The sequence below is a fragment of the Dromiciops gliroides genome, chromosome 6, assembly GCF_019393635.1.
Source record: "Dromiciops gliroides isolate mDroGli1 chromosome 6, mDroGli1.pri, whole genome shotgun sequence".
Classification (NCBI taxonomy): Eukaryota; Metazoa; Chordata; class Mammalia; order Microbiotheria; family Microbiotheriidae; genus Dromiciops; species Dromiciops gliroides.
The window spans coordinates 226319790-226342388 of NC_057866.1; the positions used below are offsets into that span (position 1 = coordinate 226319790).

At 38.4% G+C, this 22599-nt stretch overlaps 1 protein-coding gene across 1 annotated transcript in view; it reads left to right on the forward strand.

Moving 5' to 3' along the window:
* CFI (complement factor I) overlaps positions 1–22599 on the forward strand; it is a 58042-nt gene that overhangs the window by 7682 nt on the left and 27761 nt on the right. The window contains exons 2-4 of the mRNA XM_043969767.1: positions 6930–7061; positions 9768–10041; positions 15867–16014. Of these exons, the coding sequence (XP_043825702.1) occupies positions 7005–7061; positions 9768–10041; positions 15867–16014 (479 nt within the window). The 5' untranslated portion in view covers positions 6930–7004. The remainder of the gene's footprint in view (positions 1–6929; positions 7062–9767; positions 10042–15866; positions 16015–22599) is intronic.

A 22599-nucleotide genomic window follows, 5' to 3' on the forward strand; every position in this document is an offset into this window, starting at 1 on the left:
CCATATTGGGCCTGGTCATACCCTTATCAGGCACTGGTTAAGCAAGTGGATTCACTAGATTTACTAATTGTATATCAGGAGACAAGTACAACAGTGATAATCACTGCCCCTGTGAAATCAAACTCAACTGAATAATACTCACCAGGGGTATAAGTTAATAATTTCCTGCACTTATAACTGAAAGAGAAGGCTTTAGACATATCACCTAAGTTGGGCCTGGATGGAAAAGAAGGATTTTAACTAGCAGAGATGTTGGAAGAGCAATACCTTCTTGAAAAACAGCATACGTGGGGCAGCTAGGTGGCACAGTGGATAGAGCACCGGCTCTGGATTCAGGAGGACCCAAGTTCAAATCCGGCCTCAGACACTTTACACACTTACTAGCTGTGTGACCCTGGGCAAGTCACTTAACCCCAATTGCTTTACCAAAAAAAAAAAAAAAACCAGCATATGCAAAGGAATAGGGTGAGAAATGACAAGACAAGGCTAGATTATGTTGACTAATTTTGTTTGCCTAGACCATAAAATACATGAAGAGAAATAAATGCAAATCTTCTCACTGACAGCACTTTGAACCTTGTGAGGAATACATGTATTATGATAACCATTTTACAGATGAATAAACTCAAACAGGTTAATGGTTTCATAAGTGTCTGTGGTAAGACTCAAATGAAGATCTCCTTGCACACCCTGAAAGAGTAAGATACATCTGGGAAAAAATAGGTTGATGCCAAAATGTGAAAGACCATGAATGCTAGCCATTATATTTGGTAAAGAGTGGGGAGCCAGTAAAAGTTCTTCACAAAGGCCACAGGGGCTGATAATTTGTGCTAATTCCTGTACTTGTCATCAAAGGTTGACCTGCATTTATTGCTCTGGGTTTTCCTGTCTTCTCAATAAAGGAATTAACCTCAGTGCTGAGAGAAATGATTATTTTTCTATTATAATAATAACTAATTATTAAATTGGGATTGAGATTTTTCCTTTCTGTTTCCCCATTCAGGGACCAGTCCTTGCAAGTCATTCAGTCAAGTGTCTGAAGGACATTGCTGACAGATGAGAGCCCAGTTCCCCCAGGTATGTGCTTTTTTTTCAATATTGGACAGGACCCTACTCAACTAGAATACCTTACAAGCAGAATCTAATTAGGTGAATTCTTGCCTTTAGGAAACATGCCCCTGTTCTTGTAACCCTCCATTGGAACTTAGGGTGACCCAGTTTATGAAGGAGAAAACCAACCAAAGTGATCTGGGTAGAAATGGATTCATTTGTCCAGATTGCTGGAGGCAGGTGAGCCTCCTGATCAAGTCACATTCTCAACAGGCCGAGCATAAGACTTTTAGCTCACCTCCTCATTAATATGCCTACCCCCTCATTAATTGTTCAGAGTTGATTTTCACCTATGAGGGGTACCTCCTTTTCCAAAGGCATTTAAGCATTTGGAGATCTCCATGGTTTTGTCTTTGGTAACTAAAAGACCACTGACCTTCACTTTATTGATGATTTGCTATCCTAAATATAAATTGATTATTAATTACCCAGAAACTCTCTCAGGTGTTTCATCTGTCACAGTGCTTAATTATACCACCACTCCACCCAAGATTGCCAATGGAAGTTGTGACAAAAAAGAGTTGCTAATAACAGAGAAAGACATGGATCCAGTGTTTAGAGTTTCCCCATAAAGGTTGGGGGAGGTCAAATAAAGGCAACCCAGTGTACAAGCATGAATTAATGGAATAGTTAGTTTTCCCCACACATCAAAGGATACAGGATTATGGGATGATTTTAGAACAGAATCCTATCAGGTAGCAGGCAAATGCTCAGAGTGGGTAATTAGCCGTTTCACCTCCTCTGAACACAAAGACTGATGAAATACTAAGCAGGATCTTTCCATTGACCTCTGTTTCTCTTGTTGACATCCCTTTCCTTGCCACCAGTCTGCTTTCGCTGCTGCTGCACCCCAAGAGTGCTCTGGTAGCCACTGTTGCTTCTCCAAAGCATTTCCAGGATTTTTTGATACTCACAAGGTTGATCTCAAAGGAAAGAAACCCCAATGGGAGGCAGAGGCAGCTGGGATGCTAGTACAAACCTGGCTGAGTTTGAATCTGCACTCCACATGGAGACCAAGAGCCCCCAATTCCATTATGACAGGATAGAGAAGGCTCTCTTTCACTCAGGGCTGCATTCATATCTTGTTGCCTATAAGGTGGGAGCCAGAAGCTCTGCTTGTTGGTCACTACCTCTTCTATTTTGTGTGTCATCAGCTCAGCAACTGATCATGAGGATTTGACCCAGCAAGGAGTCATACCTAGCCAGAATCAGGAAATTTTCCACTCTGTCCCCTGGCGCAGGAAGAGAATAGCTGCATCTGCTCTGAGAGAAGGATGAGGGGACTCCATACACTTGAATGGAATGCCTTAATAAAGAAACCAGTAGAGGTCACTATAGACATGATATGGTCAAACCTGTGCATTAGCGTATTCCAGGAGTGGTGTGAAGGATGGATTGGAGGGGGAAGAAAGTAGATCCAGGCAAATCAGTTAGCTAATTTTTAGCTTCAGCTTTGAGTAAGAGAAAGTGAGGGCCTGGATGAGGATGGTAACTTTGTAAATGGAAAGAAAGGTGCCAGTGGCAACTGATTAGAGGTAGGGAAAGAAAATGGAAGGAAGAGGGGAAAGTCCAAAGGCCTTTGTTTTTTGAGTTACATTGAACATATTCAACACTGATAAAAAGGATAGCAAATGGGAAACAATTTTTACAGCCAGTGTTTCTGATAAAGGCCTCATTTCTAAATTATATAGATAACTGAATCAAATTTATAAGAATACGAGTCATTCTCCAATTGAGAAATGGTCAAAGGATATGAACAGGCACTTTTTAGATGAAGAAATTAAAGCTATGGCCATTTGATAAAATGGTCTCAATCATTAATGATTAGAGAAATGCAAATTAAAAGTAGTTTGAGGACACCTATCCAATTGGCTAATATGACAAAAAAAGGAAAATGATAAATGTTGGAAAAGATGTGGAAAAATTGGAACATTAATGCACTGTTGGTGGAACTGTGAACTGATCCAACCATTCTGGAGAACAATTAATTTGGAACCAGGCCCAAAAGGCTATAAAACTGTGCATACCCTTTGACCCAGCAATACCACTACTAGGTCTATATCCCAAAGAGATCGTAAAAAAGAGGAAAGGACCTACATGTACAAAAATAGTTATAGCTGCTCTTTTTGTGGTGGCAAAGAATTGGAAATTCGGGGGATGCCCATTAATTGGGGGGTGGCTAAACAAGTTATGGTATATTAACGTATAATAATTAACGTAATACTATTGTGCTGTAAGAAACGATGAGCAGGCAGATTTCAGGAAAAACCTGGAAATATTTATATGAATTGATGCTGAGTGAAATGAGCAGAACCAAAAGAACATTGTACACAATATCAACAATATTGTGTGATGATCAACTGTGATATGCTTAGTTCTCAGCAATACAGTGATCCAAGACAATGCCAAAATACTCATGATGGAAAATGCTCTGTACATCCAGAAAAAAAAAAACAAACTATGAAATCTGAATCAGATTGAAGCACACTATTTTCACTTATGGTGTTGTTTTTTAGTTGTTTCTTCTTTCTTGTGTTTTCCCCCCTTTTGTTCTGATTCTTCTCTCACAACTTGACAAATGTGGAAATATGTTTCACATGAATGTAATGACCTGCGTCAGATTGCTTGCTGGCTTCAGGAGGGGTGAGGGAAGGGAGGGTGGGAGAAAAATTTGGAACTCAAAGTCTTACAAAAATGAATGTTATGGGGCAGCTAGGTGGCCCAGTAGATAAAGCACCGGCCCTGGATTCAGGAGGACCTGAGTTCAAATCCAGCCTCAGATATCTGACACTTACTGGTTGTGGGACCCTGGGCAAGTCACTTAACCCTCCTTGCCCTGCAAGAAAAAAGAAAAAAAATGTTGAAAACTATGTTTACAAGTAATTGGAAATGATAAAATAAAATAAAATACTAAGAAAAAAAGGATAGCAAAGGATACTCAGGAAGCGGAAGACTGATATAAGAGAGATTTGAATTTAAATACAGTGAATACCAGCACTACACCAAGGTAGGATAGTAGAAAATAATCATTTTTAAATTTTCCAATGACTAATATTGTGTCTACACTTCATCTCTTTTAATATATGCATTAAAAGTCAGATATAGCTAGGTAGATGATGGATGGATATATAGAAACAGATACATGGCATTAAGAAATAAATATAAGTAGATAGAGGTAGAAAGACAGAGATGGATAGATTGATAAATGACCATGCAAGGTGATCAAGAGTTAGAAACAAAAGACCTTCATCTCATCAGAGTGGGCTCATGGAGGGAATAACATTCACATCTAATTGGGAGGAATAATCTATTTAACCGTATAGGAAAGTAGGAGGGGAAGGGGATAAGGAAGGAAGGGTGAAAAAAGGGAGTGCAGAGTGGGAGAGGGGTCAATCAGAAGTAAAACACTTTCGAGGAGGAATACGTTAAAAGATAGAAAATAGAGTAAATATCATGGGAATGGAATAGGATTGAGGGAAATAGTTATGATTATTGATTATAATGGCAAAACACATGGTACCTACTTTGCTGGGCTATTATGAAGAAAATTCTCTGTCAAGTTTAAGGTACTATATACAGGTTATGATGAACAGGATACTATCAGAAAAACCTGGAAAGACCTACATGAACTGAAGCAGAGTGAAATGTACTCTCTACAAAATAACAGCAATAGTGTAAGATGATCTGCTGGGAAGTATGTGGTTATTTTCAGCAAGGCAATGATCCAATATAACCCTGAAGGACTTATGAAAATTGTAACCCCTCTACAGAGAAAGAACTGATGGTATCAGAAAATAGATGGAAACACATTTTTAAAAAATTTTTTTCCTCTTTGACAAAATCTGAAGTTTTGGGGGGTTTTTGACTGTTTTCTCTCACAACCTAGCTAATGTGGGAATGTTTTCCATGACTGCTCAGGCATAACTTATTTTGAATTGCTTGAGTTCTTGGGGGGGGGCGGTGGGAATGGAGGGAGGAAGAGAAGTTGGAACACAAAGTTTTTAAAAATTGATGTTAAAATTTGTTTTTACATCTATTTTGGAAAATAAAATTCTATTAAAAAAGAGTTAGAAACAAATGATAGGATAGCTAGAGATAGTTGATAGAGGTAAAGAGATGGATGGATGGATAATAGATGATAGTGGTAGATGATAAATGAACAAGAGATGGAGATATAAGATATAGATCTGGAGATTTATAAGTATAGAAGTTTTACATACTGTTATAAATTAAATTTTAAAATTAAAGCAATGATAGATTTTTAGAAACCTAATTACCTGAACTCTGCCCTCATTCATCTCTACTCTTGTGGTTAAGAGTTAAGAGACTTGAATTTTGGTTCCTTCTGACTTTAGTATACCAGAATTCTTAAGCTGGAAGGGACTCCCTTCATAAAACATGAAACCTGTCTACAATATGCTTTGCAGACACCTAAGGTGGTGTGAAAATCACTACCTTACAGGACATCCCATTCCATTTTTGGACAGTTCTATTCAGAAAGTTCTTTATTACATTGGTAATACCCTAAAGATACCCTAATTTGCTTGAATCCCCCAGTTGTCCAGGTAACCAGAGTACTGAATGAGAATAGACCAACAATCCATTGATGACCCCGGCTGAAGCCTCTCTAGTTCATATCAGCTTATCTACAGAGACTCTCCCCTTGCCTTTGTCTTTGCTTGGGGCTTGAGCTGTCAGATTGGGTTGAGGAACCCAAGTGTTTGTTATTATCAGCACTAGTGGCTGGTTCCTGACTGTATAGACAAATCTCTTACCAGGAACAAACCAAGGCCATAAATCTTAACTACACCCCCTAGAACGGACCTGGCTGTTTAAATATCCCCTTCCTTGAGAAATGGTGGGGGTCTCGGTTAAGATTTCCCCATGCATTGCATGCCATCTTGATGAGGAGAAATAAAATGGATACTGGTCTACCCAGATAACTCTGTTTTACTCTGGTTTTTAATTTTGTGGGGAACTGGCTTCTGTTTGGTTTTTGTTTTTTGGTTAGGGGTTAAGTGACTTGCCCAGGGTCACACAGCTAGTAAGTATTAAGTGTCTGAGGCCAGATTTGAACTCAGGTCCTCCTGAATCCAAGGCCAGTGCTCTATCTACTGCGCCACCTAGCTGCCCCAGGGAACTGGTTTCTTAACAGTTAGATTATCTCTCTCCCTGTAACTTCTATCTGGGTTGTCATGAGGATCAAATGAGATAACGTCTATAAAGTACTTGTAACTATCAAGAGCTACAGGTTTGTAATATTATTGCTTCACCATGTAGAAATAACCTACTCATTTGCTCATGGCAGAGCAGAGCTAAATAACCCTGGTTTCTGAAAAACTATGCCAGTAGAATGCAAAGTCTGGTGAGTCTTGCCAAGACTTAAAGTATGCAACCAATGATAAAATTTTTAATGAGATATTATTTTATATATTCTTTAATATAATGAGCCTACTTGACTTGCTTCTCTGGGTCCTTTTGCTCATGAAAACTATTATTAATTTCATATTATCAGGCAAATCATGAAAAGATAAGCGTGAAAGTAGGAAATGCATCCAGGTGGATGCATGAAAGAAAAACTGGCTTAAATTTAATTTTAACTTTCTCTTCATTAGGCATTGAAATATTGTTCTCTAAGAGAAAAAACCTGCTTTTGTAGGAAGTGCCGTTCCTATTGGTTACCAACCTTACTGTTTACCTGGGAGCCTTTTTTTGGTTTCATTTACGGTAAAGCTCATCAGATAGCAACCAAACTTTGAGAGTTCAAAAGTACACAGCTCTTGTATAAGTTTTTCTCTTTTTTAAATATTTTTCTAAAGGTTAAAAATTAAAAACTCAGAGAAGATTCAAGGTGGAAAAGAATCCTGAGCACAAAGACCATTCTACTCAACAACATGAAACTAGTTCATTATCTCCTCTTACTTTTCTGTGTTGGCTTAAGTTTTTGTAAAGTAAGTACTTTATTCTTTCTGAAAATGTTTTCTTTTAAAATATATGCCAAATATTTTTAATACTAGCAACAAGTCTTTTGATTTTAGAATGCTCAACTAACAATACTTTAGTTTAAATATTAGATAATTCAAAAGCCTAGAAGCAGATTTTTAATATGTATTTTAAAAAATAATATTGTAAACTATACTGGCCTAAATCAATATGGTTTATCATTATTATTCATTTTAGTCATTAAATTTTAGTGTGCTTTAGGGATATAAGGATCATCAAAATATTTTAAAGGACTTAAATATAAATTACAATGACTATGTTTATAGCTCATATTAGAAAATTAAGACAAATTATATAGATGCAAATTTAGAGATTATGCACATCAATTATTATTCATTTTCATTAATTATTTAATTGATTTGATGGTCACATACTAATTGTCTATTATGTTTTAGGCATTACAGATCACAGAATTTAAGGCATGCTCCCTGCACATGCAGCTTCTAAATTGATATGCCTAAAGCACAAGTAGATAGCTGCTCTTGACACCAGAGAGAACTTAGTTCAGTTCTTACCTCTGATACATAGTGGTTGAGTGACCTTGGAGGAATAATTTTAGCCTTTCAGTATTCTCAGCAACTTTAGGATTATAAATTGCAAAGAAATTAATACCGTGCATTGATAGAGTACGTTTTCTCACCTGGACTTCCCTATACCAGTGAAATTACAGTCTCCTTATCCTTAATCAAAATTCTGACCATGTCATGGCCTCTAGGATAAAACACATATCTCTCCTTTTGGCAATTGTAAAGCTGTTCACAATCTGATTTCAGCCTATTTTGGCAAACTGGTTATATAACCAGTACCAGAATTACATAAATAAGTTTAGACTAGAGTTTATTATATTTTGTTTCACCTTCAGGAGCCATCAGATTTTCTTTTATAAGAAGGGGTGCATAAAATGATAGCCATGAAAGGATAATGAACATTTCATTTGTCTAGGGAGAAGCCGCAATCTCAGTTCTGGCTACAGAGGCCAAATCAGCTTCTCCTGAACTCACTCCTCTAAAGGAAGAAAAAGTTGTCTTCCAGTTAAATTGAGATACTAATGTTGAGTCAATCCCTCTTTAACAAATGACTGGAAATGCCCAGTTCCCAAGTGGTAGCCCATAATTTCACCAGCCTGCTAATGACTTACTTCCAGCTCCTCTCTCCCAAAATTAAACACACTTTCAAAAATTGAGATCCAAATAGGTCACCAATTTGTGATAGCATCTGCTCGGGTCTCCCATCTCCACAGAGGTGTTCTCAAGACAGGTGCTACATATATATGTCTTGTATTTCCTTTTATGTGTACATATTATATTCCTTAGTGAAATGTAAGCTCTTTGAGGGCTGGAACTATTCCACTTTTGTCTTTGTATCCCCAGCATCAGCAGAATGCCCGGTACACAGTAGGTGCTTAATAATGGTACCGCATGATCTTACTCCCTTGAATTTCCGTCATCCCAGGATGACTCTTTTCCTTGGGCCCAGCCTCCACCAACCACTCAAGAGGTCTGACTCTCTTGGGTATGAGCCACACCCTCTCCCCATGCTAGTCCTTCCAAGATCAAACTGTCTTTACCACTTCCATCACCCTCCTCCCCTAAGAGTTTTTGCCTTAGATAAAGCAATTCCTAGTTAACATTCTGGGAAGGCACCCAGAAATTAGTAAATATGGAGAAATCAGTGCAAGGGCAAATGGTCAGTTGAGAAATCTAAAGACAAATAAGCCAATTTGACTGGCAGAGCTGCAATGGCTTGTGTATTGAGGACAGGACAGAGACAAGACAGAAGAGGTAATTTTTTAATAAAATTAAACAATAGGAAAACATTTCAATTATATTATTCTTCTTTCCTGTAAGGACATCTTCAAATTTAAGAATTCTAGAAATGTATTTCTCCCTTCATGTCAGGTTCATAGATTTCAAGCCAAAGGGACCTAGCTTGTGTTCTAGGAAACAGGATTAATTTCCAGGTATTTACCAGAGAAGCCCCAAATTTTATTTCTTCTTTTTTGGGGGGTGTGTGGGGAATGGTGTCTAGAGCTAAGTGTAGGGGATGCCCAGTGTAGCAAAGTCTTCTGTGGTTGCAGATCTGCTCTAATTTATAGTCTTAAAGAATTGCCTGGGGTCACTGAGAGGCTAAATGACTTTCCCCTGATGACATGACCAGTATGTGTCAGAGGCAAGACTTTAAATCCAGGTCTTCATGAAAGAAGGCCAGCTCTCTTTTTACTTCGCTATAGGAGCATTGAAAGTGTTGCACAAATTAGCCTAGAAATTTATTTTAAAAATACTTAAAATGCCTTAAATTTGTTGCTTTAAATTTTTTGTGTTAAATATGCTTTACTGGTTCTGAGCATAGCAGCTAAGGCCTCAAGACTCCAATTTTTTTTTTTTTTTTTTTTTGGTGAAGCAGTTGGGGTTAAGTGATTTGCCCAGGGTCACACATCTAGTAAGTGTCAAGTGTCTGAGGCCAGATTTGAACCTGACTCAGGTCCTCCTGGATTCAGGGCCAGTGCTTTATCCACTGTGCCACCTAGCTGCCCCAAGACTCCAATTTAAAGAACTTTATGTTGGTTTTAGAATCACAGATCTCATCTGTACTAAAGACCTTGTTTCCTTTTTCTTCTTTCTGACATCAACTTAATGCCTATCTGTGTTTTGTAGACTCTGCATTCTCTAGTTCAAGAGGATCTTCTAGATGAAAAATGCTTAAAAGAAAAATACACACATCAATCTTGTGAAAAAGTCTTCTGCCACCCGTGGGAAAAATGTATTGATGGAAGTTGTATTTGCAAACTTCCTTACCAGTGTCCAAAGGCTGTTATGTTGGTGTGTGCAACTACTGGAAAAACCTATAATAATTACTGTCAGCTAAAGAGTCACGAATGCATTTATCCAAAAACAAAGTTTTTAACGAATGGAACTTGCCATGGTCAAGGTAGGAAAGCTCCTGTATTCAAGAGAATAATGATCTGCTGGGACTCCTCCCTTTCCCTGGGATAAGGGACTAGGCATGCTGATTATTAGGGTATGAACCATAAGTGGAGGGAAAGAAGAAGGCTCATAAAGAGCACATAAAATGTCCTTAGCTCAAAGCTGTGTGCCGAGTTCTGTGATGTTTAAAATCTAATGTGTGGTCACCTTTTCTCTACCCCCAGTGTGGGGGGAGAACTAGATATAAATGTCAGCACCAATTTTTGGCATTAAGCTTTTATTATAGGTTATACATTATAGGTTAGTAATGATAGAACATGTGGAGTTCAGAAAAAGAAGCCTATCTTCCCTAGCGTTCAGACCGGACTCCTCTCTCAGCTACCAACCCGAGGTTCCAGAACAAAACAGGCCAGATTAGAGAGCCAACCTCCCTTCCTACTTCCTGTCTCCCTCCCCTGGAAGGGGCCGTCCTTCAAGCTGATTGGTCAGCTCTGTCCATGCCATTGTGGCTTTGGGGAAACCCAGTAGAAAGTTTCCATCAGTTCCAGGATATGCAAATTGCATTCTGGACCCTAGCCTCTCAGCCTCTAATTTGTTTATATCATAAACTTTTATATCTTGTGTCAGTTTGAAGGTTATTGTAGTATACACTTGTGTATACTACAATATTGTAATCTGCAAGAAGAACCACTGAGGCAGAGCTCCAAGCCAATAACATTTTATTAAAGGGTCCATGACCCCCTCTAATGAAGTGGACCTCAAATCTTCTTCATGATCTGATATGCTCCCTTACTCCAGGGCCTTAGTTTTTAGTGCTTGATACCTAGAGACACAGAAGAGGCAAAGTAAAATAGAGGCTCTGGTTGGTTGATAAACCTTGATTTTGATCCTCCAGCAGAGCCAGAAATGATGCATCAGCATGAGTGGGCACAAGATGGGCAAGGCAAGGGTCATCTCAGCTAAATGGTCATAAGATGGGCCCCTCCTCATATTGGGTAAGAGAGGGTGGTCCAGAAGTACAACATTGAGTTGGGGGAATTTTCATATCTATGGTATGACATCCCATACACTCTGGGTCTGGTCATGCACTCATCACCCAAAAGAGTGGGGGTCTACTAGTCAGCATTCTTGTGGTTAGGCAAGTGAGCTTTATAGCAACCAATGAGCTTTATAACAGGTTATTGACCAGTGAACTTATAGCTTGTAATTTAAAGTTTGGGGTCCTTTATAAGAAACAGTCTATCTTATGTAATTATCTCTAAATATAGTAGATGTAAAATATGTATTGATATATGCAATTACTATATCAATACTAGGTAACTAGACCAACCAAATGTATATTACTATTACTAGATATATATTGCTAGATAAATATAACACTAATGATCATTTACCCCATGGGATCATGGTAAACTTATTATTACTGATTGGAGCAAAATAGGGATCTAATTAAAATTATCTTTGTCATGGGACATGTTTGTTTACATTTTTACCAGCCTGATTTCCAGCTTTCCTAGCAGACTTTGTCAAAGAGTCAGCCCCTATTCCTGTAGTTGGAATCCTTGGCCGTAGTGAGTGAGCACTGTGGCGCTATGTTCATTTGCTTCTGGTTATTATAAACCTAATTTGTACCATTGATGAACTTTTCTGCTTTTTTAGCCCATATGAAAACATTTTGATGAATTGTGTTTTGTAGTATATTGTCATTTAAAAATTGTTGAAATGATCTGTTGTTTCTGTGATTTATTATTCACCCTACCAAATCTTTAGTATTAAATTATTTAGTGTCTTAGTTTGAATCCTTTCTTCTGAGGCCCTTTGTTGATTATAATTTTTATTGCATTGAGGTCAGAAAAGGTTGTTTTTAATATTTCTGCCTGTTTATAAGTCTTTTATGCCCTAATACTTGGTTTAGGCCTTGTTCTTTCTTGCGAATATCAGTTCACCTCAACAAGCAATTTTTAAGCACCTACTATTTTTTTTTTTTTCAGTGAGGCAGTTGGGGTTAAGTGTCTGCCCAGGGTCACATAGCTAGTAAGTGTTAAGTGTCTGAGGCCAGATTTGAACTCAGGTCCTCCTGACTCCAGGGCCAGTGCTCTATCCACTGCGCCACCTAGCTGCCCTAACACCTACTATTCTTTAAGTGCTGAGGGTACAAAGACAAAAACAGTCTCTGCCCTAAAGGATCACAGAATCACAAATCTAGAGGGGAAAATACCTCAGAGTCCATCTAATCCAAGACCTTCATTTTACAGATGAGGAAATAAAGGCCTAAAGATGTTAAGTGACTTGTCCCAGGTCACACAGGTAGAAGCTTACATGTTTGAAAAGATTTTGTTATGAACTAGAAAATCATGAACAATGAAAAATTCCTTAAAAAGAGGACAAAGGCTTTGTACATGAAAATATGAATCCTCTCCATCTTTTTAATTTAATGCTCACTTAATTTATCAAGGTGGTATTATTTAACATTGTTCTGCCTGTCTCAGTGCCCACTTTCAACCCCATTCTGATCTCCTTGGTAATTTAAAAAAATGTTCATTAACTCTTTTATTTCCTCTTTCCATTTTTTCCATTATTACCACTAACTCTGTACTTGCCTCCCTCCAATTACTACCCCCATACAAACTCTCCTTGTAATAAAATTATAGTCAAGCAAAATAAGTTTGTTCTAATAATCATCATGTCTTTAAACATAAGTCTCCTTTTCAACCCCAGTCCATCACCTCTTGAATAAGAAAAGGGAGGCATGCTTTTTCATATGTCTTCCACAGCTATGATTGATCATACATTAGTCCTTGTTTTCCTTTACAATATTGCAGTCATTGGAAAAGTGATCTTCGTTATGCTCACTTTACTTTGCATCAGTTCATACAAATCTTCCCAGGTTTCTTTCAATCATCTTTTTTATCATTCATTAGACTACAACAATATTCCATGATATTCTTATACACCATAATTTGTTCAGTCATTCCCCAAATGATGGGAACAGCTTATATTCTACTGGGTAATTTAGATCCTATTTGAAACTCTAACCATTGATGCTTTCAGAATTTTTCTTCTCCGTATGTTTTGCCTGCCCCATCTGTTTTTCTCATCTTTATCCTCTTATGCTAGGCCTCAATTAGAGTCTAAGTGTTGTGATTCTATTGTCATCAACAGTGCAAATAATTATAATAGGCTCTGTTCCATTTTTCATCTCTTTATTGTTGTCTTGACAGTTTTTCCTATAAATGCCCTTGGGATAATCTAGCTTAGCTAAATCTCAGGCTAAACTTTCGGCAGACTCATTTCCCCTTACGTTTCTCTGCTGTTTTTTAAAGTGTTTGTCAAATTTAACATGATAGTACCAATACTGTCTTGCTTCTCTATATCCTCTTCTGAACTTCTGTGTATTTTTAAATGTTTCAGTGATGTGCTTTTCTTTCTTTTTCTTATCATTATCACTATTTATCCCCTCCACCACCATATACAACCTTGTAACAAATAAGTGTAGTCAAGCAATATAAATTTACATTCTTTCCTTTACTTCTCTGCCATGAAGTGGAAGGCATGCTTCATTATCAATCTTCTGAAGTCATGATCAGAATCCTTAAGTCTTGTAATGTTGTTTTCTTTCATGTCATTGTATGTATATTGTATTCCTGCTTCTGTTTTCTTCATTCTGTGAGTTCATACAAGTCTTCCTGTTCCTCTGAACTCTTCATAGTTGTCTTAATAATATTCCATTACGTGCAATGATATTCTATTACAATCATATTACATTATTTTTTCAGGCATTTCACAATCAGTGATTACCTACTGTGTTTCCATTTTGTTTCTTTCTTTTTAACTAGTATCAAAATTGCTCCCATATATATATATATATATACATATATATGTGTGTGTGCGTGTGTATATATATTAGACATTTCTTTCTATAGATATGTACAGTGATAGGATTTCTGGATCAAGGAGTGTGAAGTATTTAGGAACTTTTATTATATCATTCCAAATACAGTATATTAATTTGCCTGTGCTCTATCTTCTTTGCCCATTCATTACATGCAAGGTGATACCTCAAAGTTATCTTAATTTGCATTTAATTTATTATAAGTGATTTGAAGCATTTTTCTATATGTATGTTGATAGGTTGCATTCATTATGTAAAAAACTATTTCTTTACATCCTTTAATCACTTTTCTTTTGGAGAATGCCTCTTATTCTTATAAAGTTGTGTTGATTCTCTGTATCTTAGAAGTGAGACTCTTGTCAAAGATACTTGAAGCCATGGTTTTTCCTCAACTGTTAGTTTCTTATTATTCCAGAAGCATTGATTTTGTTCACACAAACTTTTTTATTTTATATGAGTGAAATTGTCAGTTTTGTCTATTTTCTCCTCTCTATTCCCTGTCAGATTGTGAATTCTCTTAATAAACATGACAGTGAAAGGGATCTTCCATTCTCCTCTAATTTTTTGTGTGGTATGTACTAATGTAGTATATATTATATGAAAAATAAATATAAACTAATTTTCTGCCAAATTGTTTTTCAGTATTCCCAGCAGTTCTTGTAAAATAGAGAATCATTCCCACAGTAGTTTGTCTTACTGAGTTTATCAAATAGTGATCCATTGTGGTTATTTGCTTCTAGGTTTGTCCAATTATCTACTTACCAATTTTTAAAAACAATACTGGGGGCAGCTAAGTGATGCAGTGAATAAAGCACCATACTTGGATTCAGAAGGACCTGAGTTCAAATCCACCCTCAGACACTTGACACTTACTAGCTTTGTGACCCTGGGCTTAACCCTCATTGCCCCTCAAAAATAAAAATAAATAAATAAAAACAATACCAAACATTTCTCATGGTTAATATTTTATGATATTGTAGTTTGAAATCCAATAATGCTAGAGCTCCTTTTTTATTCTTTAATTAATTTTTTTTTTACCTTTTGTTCCTTCAAATGAATTTTGTTGTTATTGTATCAAGTTCTGTGAGTAATTCCCTGGTAATTGATTGATATAACACTAATTCAATAGATTGATTTAGGTAACATTGCCATTTTTATTTTATTGGCATAACCCAGCCACAAACATTGAATAGTTTTCTAGCTACTTAAGTCTTGCTTTGTTTCTACAAAGAATATTTCAGAGTTGCATTTATATAATGTATGTGTATCTCAGTAGATTAAAGGCCCAAATATCTCATATGTAATGAATAAGGTACAAGTCCTTGGGGCACACTTTATGTGTGCTGCCTAGTTCCAACCTATGTGGAATCTTGGTGGGCCTGCTTCTATGCATATATAATAGGGGGACCTCCCCCAAAAGCATTTATAGGCATCACCTGACAGTTTTCTGGTTGCTTACAGTGTGGAAAAATATTTTTGTTGGCTCTAGAGTTGTAACTGAAGACATAAAAAAAGGTTACAGAAGGCTGTCTCTAGGTCTCTTCCCTGCAGGCTTTCAAGTGAGGAGGAAAAACTGCAAAAACCTGTGGTCTTCTGGGTGGGGGAGAAGCCCTGGGACAGCTCCTTTGCCCAGCAGCCATGTGCCCATAGTGTACGGTGTCTCTGAGCCTGTTGGAATTCTTCTTTCCTGATCTCGGGTGAAAGGGGACTACCCAGGCAATCAGGAGAGCAGGAGAACTTCTGAGACACCACTGACAACGCTAGTCCCAGAAGCAATGGCCATAGAAGTCAGGTCTGATGCAGCAGCCCAGAGGAATATCAGCCTTGCTGAGAGCACGGGAGGAATTCCTCATCTCTCTCACCCCAGCAAGTAGACTTGGTGGTGACTCAGTGGAGGGGAATGCTTTAGCATTGCTAACTGATGGTTTCTATTTTAGGCCAATTTGATCTTTATTTGAAATATGGAAATACAGAGTCGGAGGGACTTGTTGAAGTAAAACTTGGGAATGCTACAGCATTCATATGTAAAAAAAATTGGACCATAACTGAAGCAAATGTGGCGTGTTTCTATCGTGGGTTTAAAGGGTAAGTGCTTTTAAAAAGTTATAGTGGTGTTACTATTTCCCCAGTTTGAGTTTATGGCTCTATCTGTGTGCTTACTGATTTTCTAATTGTGGTCACAAACCTCACCTAGTATTTTATTAATTACATAGAAGACGCAAAATGCCATTGACCTTTTAGGTTTTACTTTCTTAATGTAAGCACCAAATTTAGTATTGGAAGAGTTAATTAGGCGACACGTTAATACTGGGGTAAGGAAAAAATTAACAGCCTCTTTCAAAAACACAAAACAGGTTTATTAATGAGAACAAATTTAAAATACAAATGAGGTTAATAGAGCTAGGAACCATGTATAAATCTCTGGGGTAAAAAGCCCCAGGTACCTCGAACCTGCCTCCAGCCCAGCCAGCTCCAAAGAGCTAGCTTTGCCTCAAAAACACAAACTCACCACCACTGAAATCTGTAGCTCTGAGGAGAATTAGCTTGTAGTCTCTTCTGTTTTGGTCCAAAGGTCAAACACCAACAGCTCCTCTTAACTGTCTACCTTCCTTGCCTGTTTCAAAAAACTCTCCTCAGAACAACTCCCCTTCCCCTCTTCCTCTAACTGCCTCTAACAACTGTCTCTCCCACAGGAAGGGGCCATTCTTAGTCATGCTGAGTCTCCGATTGGCTCAGCACACCCACATGGGCTGTGTCCATTATAATCTGGCCAGGCCCATGTGGGCATGGGGGAGTTTTTAGGGGAGGCTTAGTTACTTAGTTTCAATAAATGTTCCCTGTGGTCAGAGTCCCTCTCGTTTGTTCAGTTATCTACCAAAGTACATACCCATCTTCTCTTAGGCTTTTCAAGCTTACGGTTTTTTTAGTCTGACCATAATGAAGCAAAGATAGGGTTATGAAAACCCCAAATCACAATTAATTCCTTACATTAAGCAAAAGAATGAGTTTTATCCAACCCTTCTTTCTTCCTTTAAACCTTTAAATCCAGAGAACTCATTCACATGATTTACAAGCTTGTTGATACTCCTTCTAACTCCTTTCACATTTTTCTTATTTGCATTCTTCCAGGTAAGTCAAACTACAGCCACCACCTCAACACCACATACCCTCAGACCTGGATGGAGATAGCCTACGAATGCAGCAACCCCTGACCACTCACTCTATTTCCAACCCACCCCTGACAGCCATAATTCAGGGGAAAACCCCCCCACCAATGGCTACTCACTAGGTAAACAAGGTAGCGTAGCTGATGCAGCAAGGCACCCTTAGGGACAGATAGGAAGCACATGTCCCAAGCAAGTTGAACCACAGCCTCCATCTGTTCCAACATCTCCTCCCTTCAGACCCCCATGGAGATAGACCAGAACCTTAAGTCCAAGAGCCTCAGGTATAGCAGCACCATGCCCAGACCACTGACCTTCCTGCCTTCCTGCCTTCCCTCCCCACCCCATTCCATCCCAGTCATTATACTTCAGATGTCATCAGTGGGGGCAACTCTTGTGAAGATATGAACTGGTAAATTCATTCAGGTGCAAAGCCTCCTCAGCAGCCAAAGCTACTGAAGACCTAGAAAAGAGAGTTCTTGCCACCAAAGTCCTTGGCACCATCAAATAGTTCAACAGATAACATAAGTTCTTTGGCCTCACTCTCTAAGGGCCAGGTCGGTTATATTCTCTGCCCCTCCCACATCCCCTCCTCCAAGCATTCTCTGGTATCCTGAAGGAGTTGGAGTCTTTCCTCTGCAGTTCACTGGAGTCCCTTCCTATTGTGTTCCCCCAGTTTTAGGGCCTCAGGGACTAGCATCCCCTTTACATTGGATTAATTTTTACAAAGGATATTTGATTGAATACTAAGAAGAAAAGGCAAATATTTCCCCCAGCACCTCGGGGGTATGATTTCCCTCACCACCACCCCCACCCCCCAATACCACCTCAAGTCTCTGGAAGGGAAGAGGGATTAGACTCTCAGCTTAACTCAATTTCTATATAGCATTAGTCCCACCAAATTCAAATCCGGAACTCCATTGGGCTAGCCTTCTGGATCTTTGCTCCTTCAGGCTGCAATGCCTGCTCTAGTTATTTAGACCCCCATGTCTTGGATCCTCATGGTTTGAGCTCCCGAGTTGAAGACTCCATTCCCTGCACTTAGAACAGAAAAGGACACATGTAAAAAGAACAAAGCCCTAAGCCTGTTTCTTGGGGCCACATGGCACCCACATGGGGAAGGAAATGGCCCTTAGCCTTTCTTCCACTTGCCACATGGTACCACCTGTTATGAGTGAAGGAGACCTTCACCCTCAGATGTAAATGCAGGAAAAGCCCTCTGGACCATGAGGTAGGCCAGTGCACAATGTTGACACATGCCAGGTCTCCTGCCTCCCAGAAGCAGCTCCCTCACCATTTTTCATTTAAGTAACACCATTTATGTGGTTTGGGCATGCGTCAACCCCCCATCATAAACATCAGAAATGAATATGGTTTTATCCATGGAATTGACATTAGAGGAAATGCATTATTGTTGGACAAGGGGCTGAAACCTCCTGTGTATGTTATCACCTCTTGGAATATGAGCTTCTTGAGAGCGGAGGCTATTTTGTATTTATATCTAGAGCATTCTGTATAGTAATCACTTAAACACTTTTTCATTCATTATCATTTCAGGAGGATGTTAGAAGGTATAGAATCCTACTATGCATGATTTTCTCTGCTAGGAAAATATACTAGAGGCAGAATCAGAGGATGTGGGTTCAAATCTTGGCTCTGCCAGTTATTACCTTTGTGTATTAGACAAGTAGAGCAGCTGGGCAGTGCAGTGGATAGAACACTGGACCTGGAATCAGAAAGACTCATTTTCATGAATTTAAATCCTGCCTCAGACATTTAAGTGACTTCTTAACCTTGTTTGCCTCAGTTTCCTCATGTGTCAAATGAACTGGAGAAGGAAATAGCAAACCCCTCCAGTATCTTTGCCAGGAAAACCCCAAATGGGGTCACGAAGAGTCAGGTGTGACTGAAACGATTGAACAACCACAATTAGACAAGTCACTTATTCCTAGACTCTCAATTTCTTCATCTTTAAATTGAGAAAATCACATTAGATGGCTACTAAAACCCTTTCTAGTTTTAAATCTTATGAAACTGTGAAACTGGACATACGGAGTTATCAAACAAATGCTAAGGTACCAGAGACCCAGGATCACCAGTGCAACCAAGCCTTCTTTGTTTCCAGTTGTTCTTCATTACTTTTTTCTTTGTCTTCCTTCCTTTTGTTCTCCCTTACCAAATTGCTCTCATTTCTTTTCATCTCTAGCCACAGATGAAGCTTCTACCATGCCATTCAATTCATCATCAAACACTGTATATCTTTTCTTGGTGCCAGTGTACCACTGAGTTAGGTCCTGGGGAAGATAGAAAGTTTAGAGAAGATACCATGTCTGCTTTTCATAGACTTTACACATTACTAATGAAACATATTTCATTCATACATGTCTACAACTAAGTGGGGGGATATTATGAGTCTGCTTACAACCTAGCTTTTGTGGGCCTCAGTTACATCACTTATAACCTTCCAGCTCCGAAGCTATGTTCCTGAGGTCAGTTAGATGCTCTTTTACTATGTAATCACTTATCTTTGGTTTCAGCTTCCCATTACTCTGTTCTATTAATTCTGTTCTGTTCTTCCAGGCCTGGATCATTTTCCATGGAAGATAAAACAGAAGCAAAACAGGAGCATTTCCACCTTTCCCCACCATTTGTGGTCACCCCATCCTCTTATCTCTTCTTTGGTTTTCCTCTTATCTTCAGTGTAATTAAATTACCGCCCCCCCCCTTTTCTTGTCCCTAGCATTCATTGCCAGCTTCAGATGATTTTGAGTTTTAATGGCCCTGAAACTGTTCTTTTGGGACGATGGTTACTAATTTGTATTACTTCTCAGTTATTTTCTATAGTCTATAAACGTCTTTTAAATCTGAATTGGACAAGGGTACAGACACATTGATCCTTTTAAACATGAAAATAATTTTTGCTTGAATTTTCAAAATTTAAATTTAAATCTGGAAAACTTTCCATCCCTTTTGGATCAGGCCATCAGATATTAATATTTTCTAAACACTTTGATATATACTTTCCCCAAATAGAGTATATGTTAGACTACATGTGATTTTCCTCTCCCCTACCATGAACTATGATGGAATGTTCACCTGTCCCCAAAGTTCCCATCATTGCTAGTTTAGTAACTAGGTCTTCCTTGCTACCTCCCTGGTCTTTCAAAGTTGTTATTAAGGCAGTAAATAATTTAATAAACATCTCTGCTTATGGCATAGAGAGAGTGCCAACAAATGCCCAGATAGTTAAAGTCACTCATCATTAAGATTAATGGTCGGGGGCAACTTGGTGGGGCAGTGGATAAAGCACTGGCCCTGGATTCAGGAGGACCTGAGTTCAAATCCAGATTCAGACACTTGACACTTAACTAGCTGTGTGACCCTGGGCAAGTCACTTAATCCTCATTGCCCTGAAAAAACAAAAAAAAAAAAAACAAAACAAGATTAATGGTCTGGGGGGCAGCTAGGTGGCACAGTGGATAAAGTACCAGCCCTGGATTCAGGAAGACCTGAGTTCAAATCTGGCCTCAGACACTTGGTGCTTACTAGCTGTGTGACCCTGGGCAATTCACTTAACCCTCATTGCCCCACCCTGACTCCTTGTCTAATTTTTCCCCTTGTCCAAGGAGTCTATATAATACTCTGGTCACTATCACTATATTCCTTTTGTCTCTCCTTCAGTTTATGTCCACCAAAAAATGCTTTCCATCATGTTATTCCCCTTGGTTCCTGGATTTCCTCACAAATGTGTGTGTGTGTGTCTGTGTATCTGTGTGTCTGTGTGTCTGTGTGTGTACGCGCGTGCTCATATTATGCAATGCTTCTCCTCCACCATACCTTGTGTCTGTGCTGTTCCTTCTAAATAAGGCACATCCTCCAAGCACTTGTTGCATTTCTGTCCCACCATGTCTCAGTGTTACCTTTGTGGTCAAATTTCCTTCCTTGTCTCCAATTTATCCTATTTAATAATGATGATGATAATAGCACATATTTATATAGCACTTTAAGGTTTACAAAGCACTCTACAAATATTATGCCATTTTATCCTCACGACAATCCTGGGAAGCACGTGCTATTATTATCCCCATTTCACAGATGAAAAAACCAAAGAAGGCAGAGGTTAAGTGACTTGCCCAGGATCACAGCTAAGTGTCTGAGGCCAGATTTGAATTCAAGTCACCTTTTTTTTAAATCATAAAAGTATTTTTTTTTATTTTTTAGTTATATGTAGATAGTTTTTGACATTTGTTTTTGTAAGATTTCTAGTTCCAAATTTTTCGTCCTCCCTCCTCCCCCCCAAGACAGCAAGCAATCCCATCCTATGTAGGTTATATATGTACAGTCACATTAAATATATTTCTGCATTAATTCAGAACAAAAGGAAAAAACCTCAAAAAAGAAAACCAAAAAAAGTAGAAATAGCATGGTTCAATCTGCATTTTTTTTTCTGGATTTGGAGAGCATTTTCCATCATGAGTCCTTTGAAACTATCTTGGACCATTGTATTGCTGAGAAGAGTCAAATCTATCACAGTTGATCAACACACAGTGTTATTGATTGATACTGTGTAAAATGTTCTCTTGGTTCTGCTCATCTCACTCAGCATCAGTTCATGTAAGTCCTTCCAGGTTTCTCTAAAATCTGCCTGTTCATCGGTTCTTACAGCACAATAGTATTCCATTACATTCATATACCACAACTTGTTCAGCCATTCCCCAAATGATGGGCATCCCCTTAATTTCCAATTCCTTGCCACCACAAAAAGAGCAGCTATAAATATTTTTGTACTTGTGGGTCCTTTTCCCTTTTTTATGATCTCTTTGGGAAAAAGACCTAATAGTCAAAGGGTATGCACATCTTTGGGCATAGTTCCAAATTGTTCTCCAGAATGATTGGATCAGTTCACAGCTCCACCAACAATGCATTAGTGTTTCCATTTTTCCACAGCTTCTCCAACATTTATTATTTTTCTTTGTTGTCCTATTAACCAATCTGATAGATGTGAAGTGGTACCTCAGATGAACTCAGGTGTTCCTGACTTCAGGCCCTCTCTCAATTGTACTACCTAACAGACTCTTCCTTTAGGAAAAGTTTCATGGCTATTATCTAATAGTCTAAATGCTTTAAGTTAAAATGCCTTTTTTCTCTTATTCATTTGAATCACGTTCTTCTATTCTCCAACCTTCTTACACAGGTTAGGATTTCCCTTCAGTCCCTTTTCTACTTTGTTTTCTGTTTCAATCAGATGTTCCATTTGTAAGGGGCAGGGCCAAGGGGGATGATTAGGACACCCTTGATCAATTGATTTTCCTCCCAACCCAGCTGATGAAATTATAGAATGCAAGGGAGAGGAAAAAGAGATAATGACATGTTAAGGTCTTAACTTAGTAGAAAGAAGTATATATACCATGTTCCCTCTTTATGAAGTATGAAGAAGTTCTCCAGTCAAACTTGATAGAATTATTGGGCTTCTAGCTATAGTTTGGCAAAAGGCTCAGCCACACCT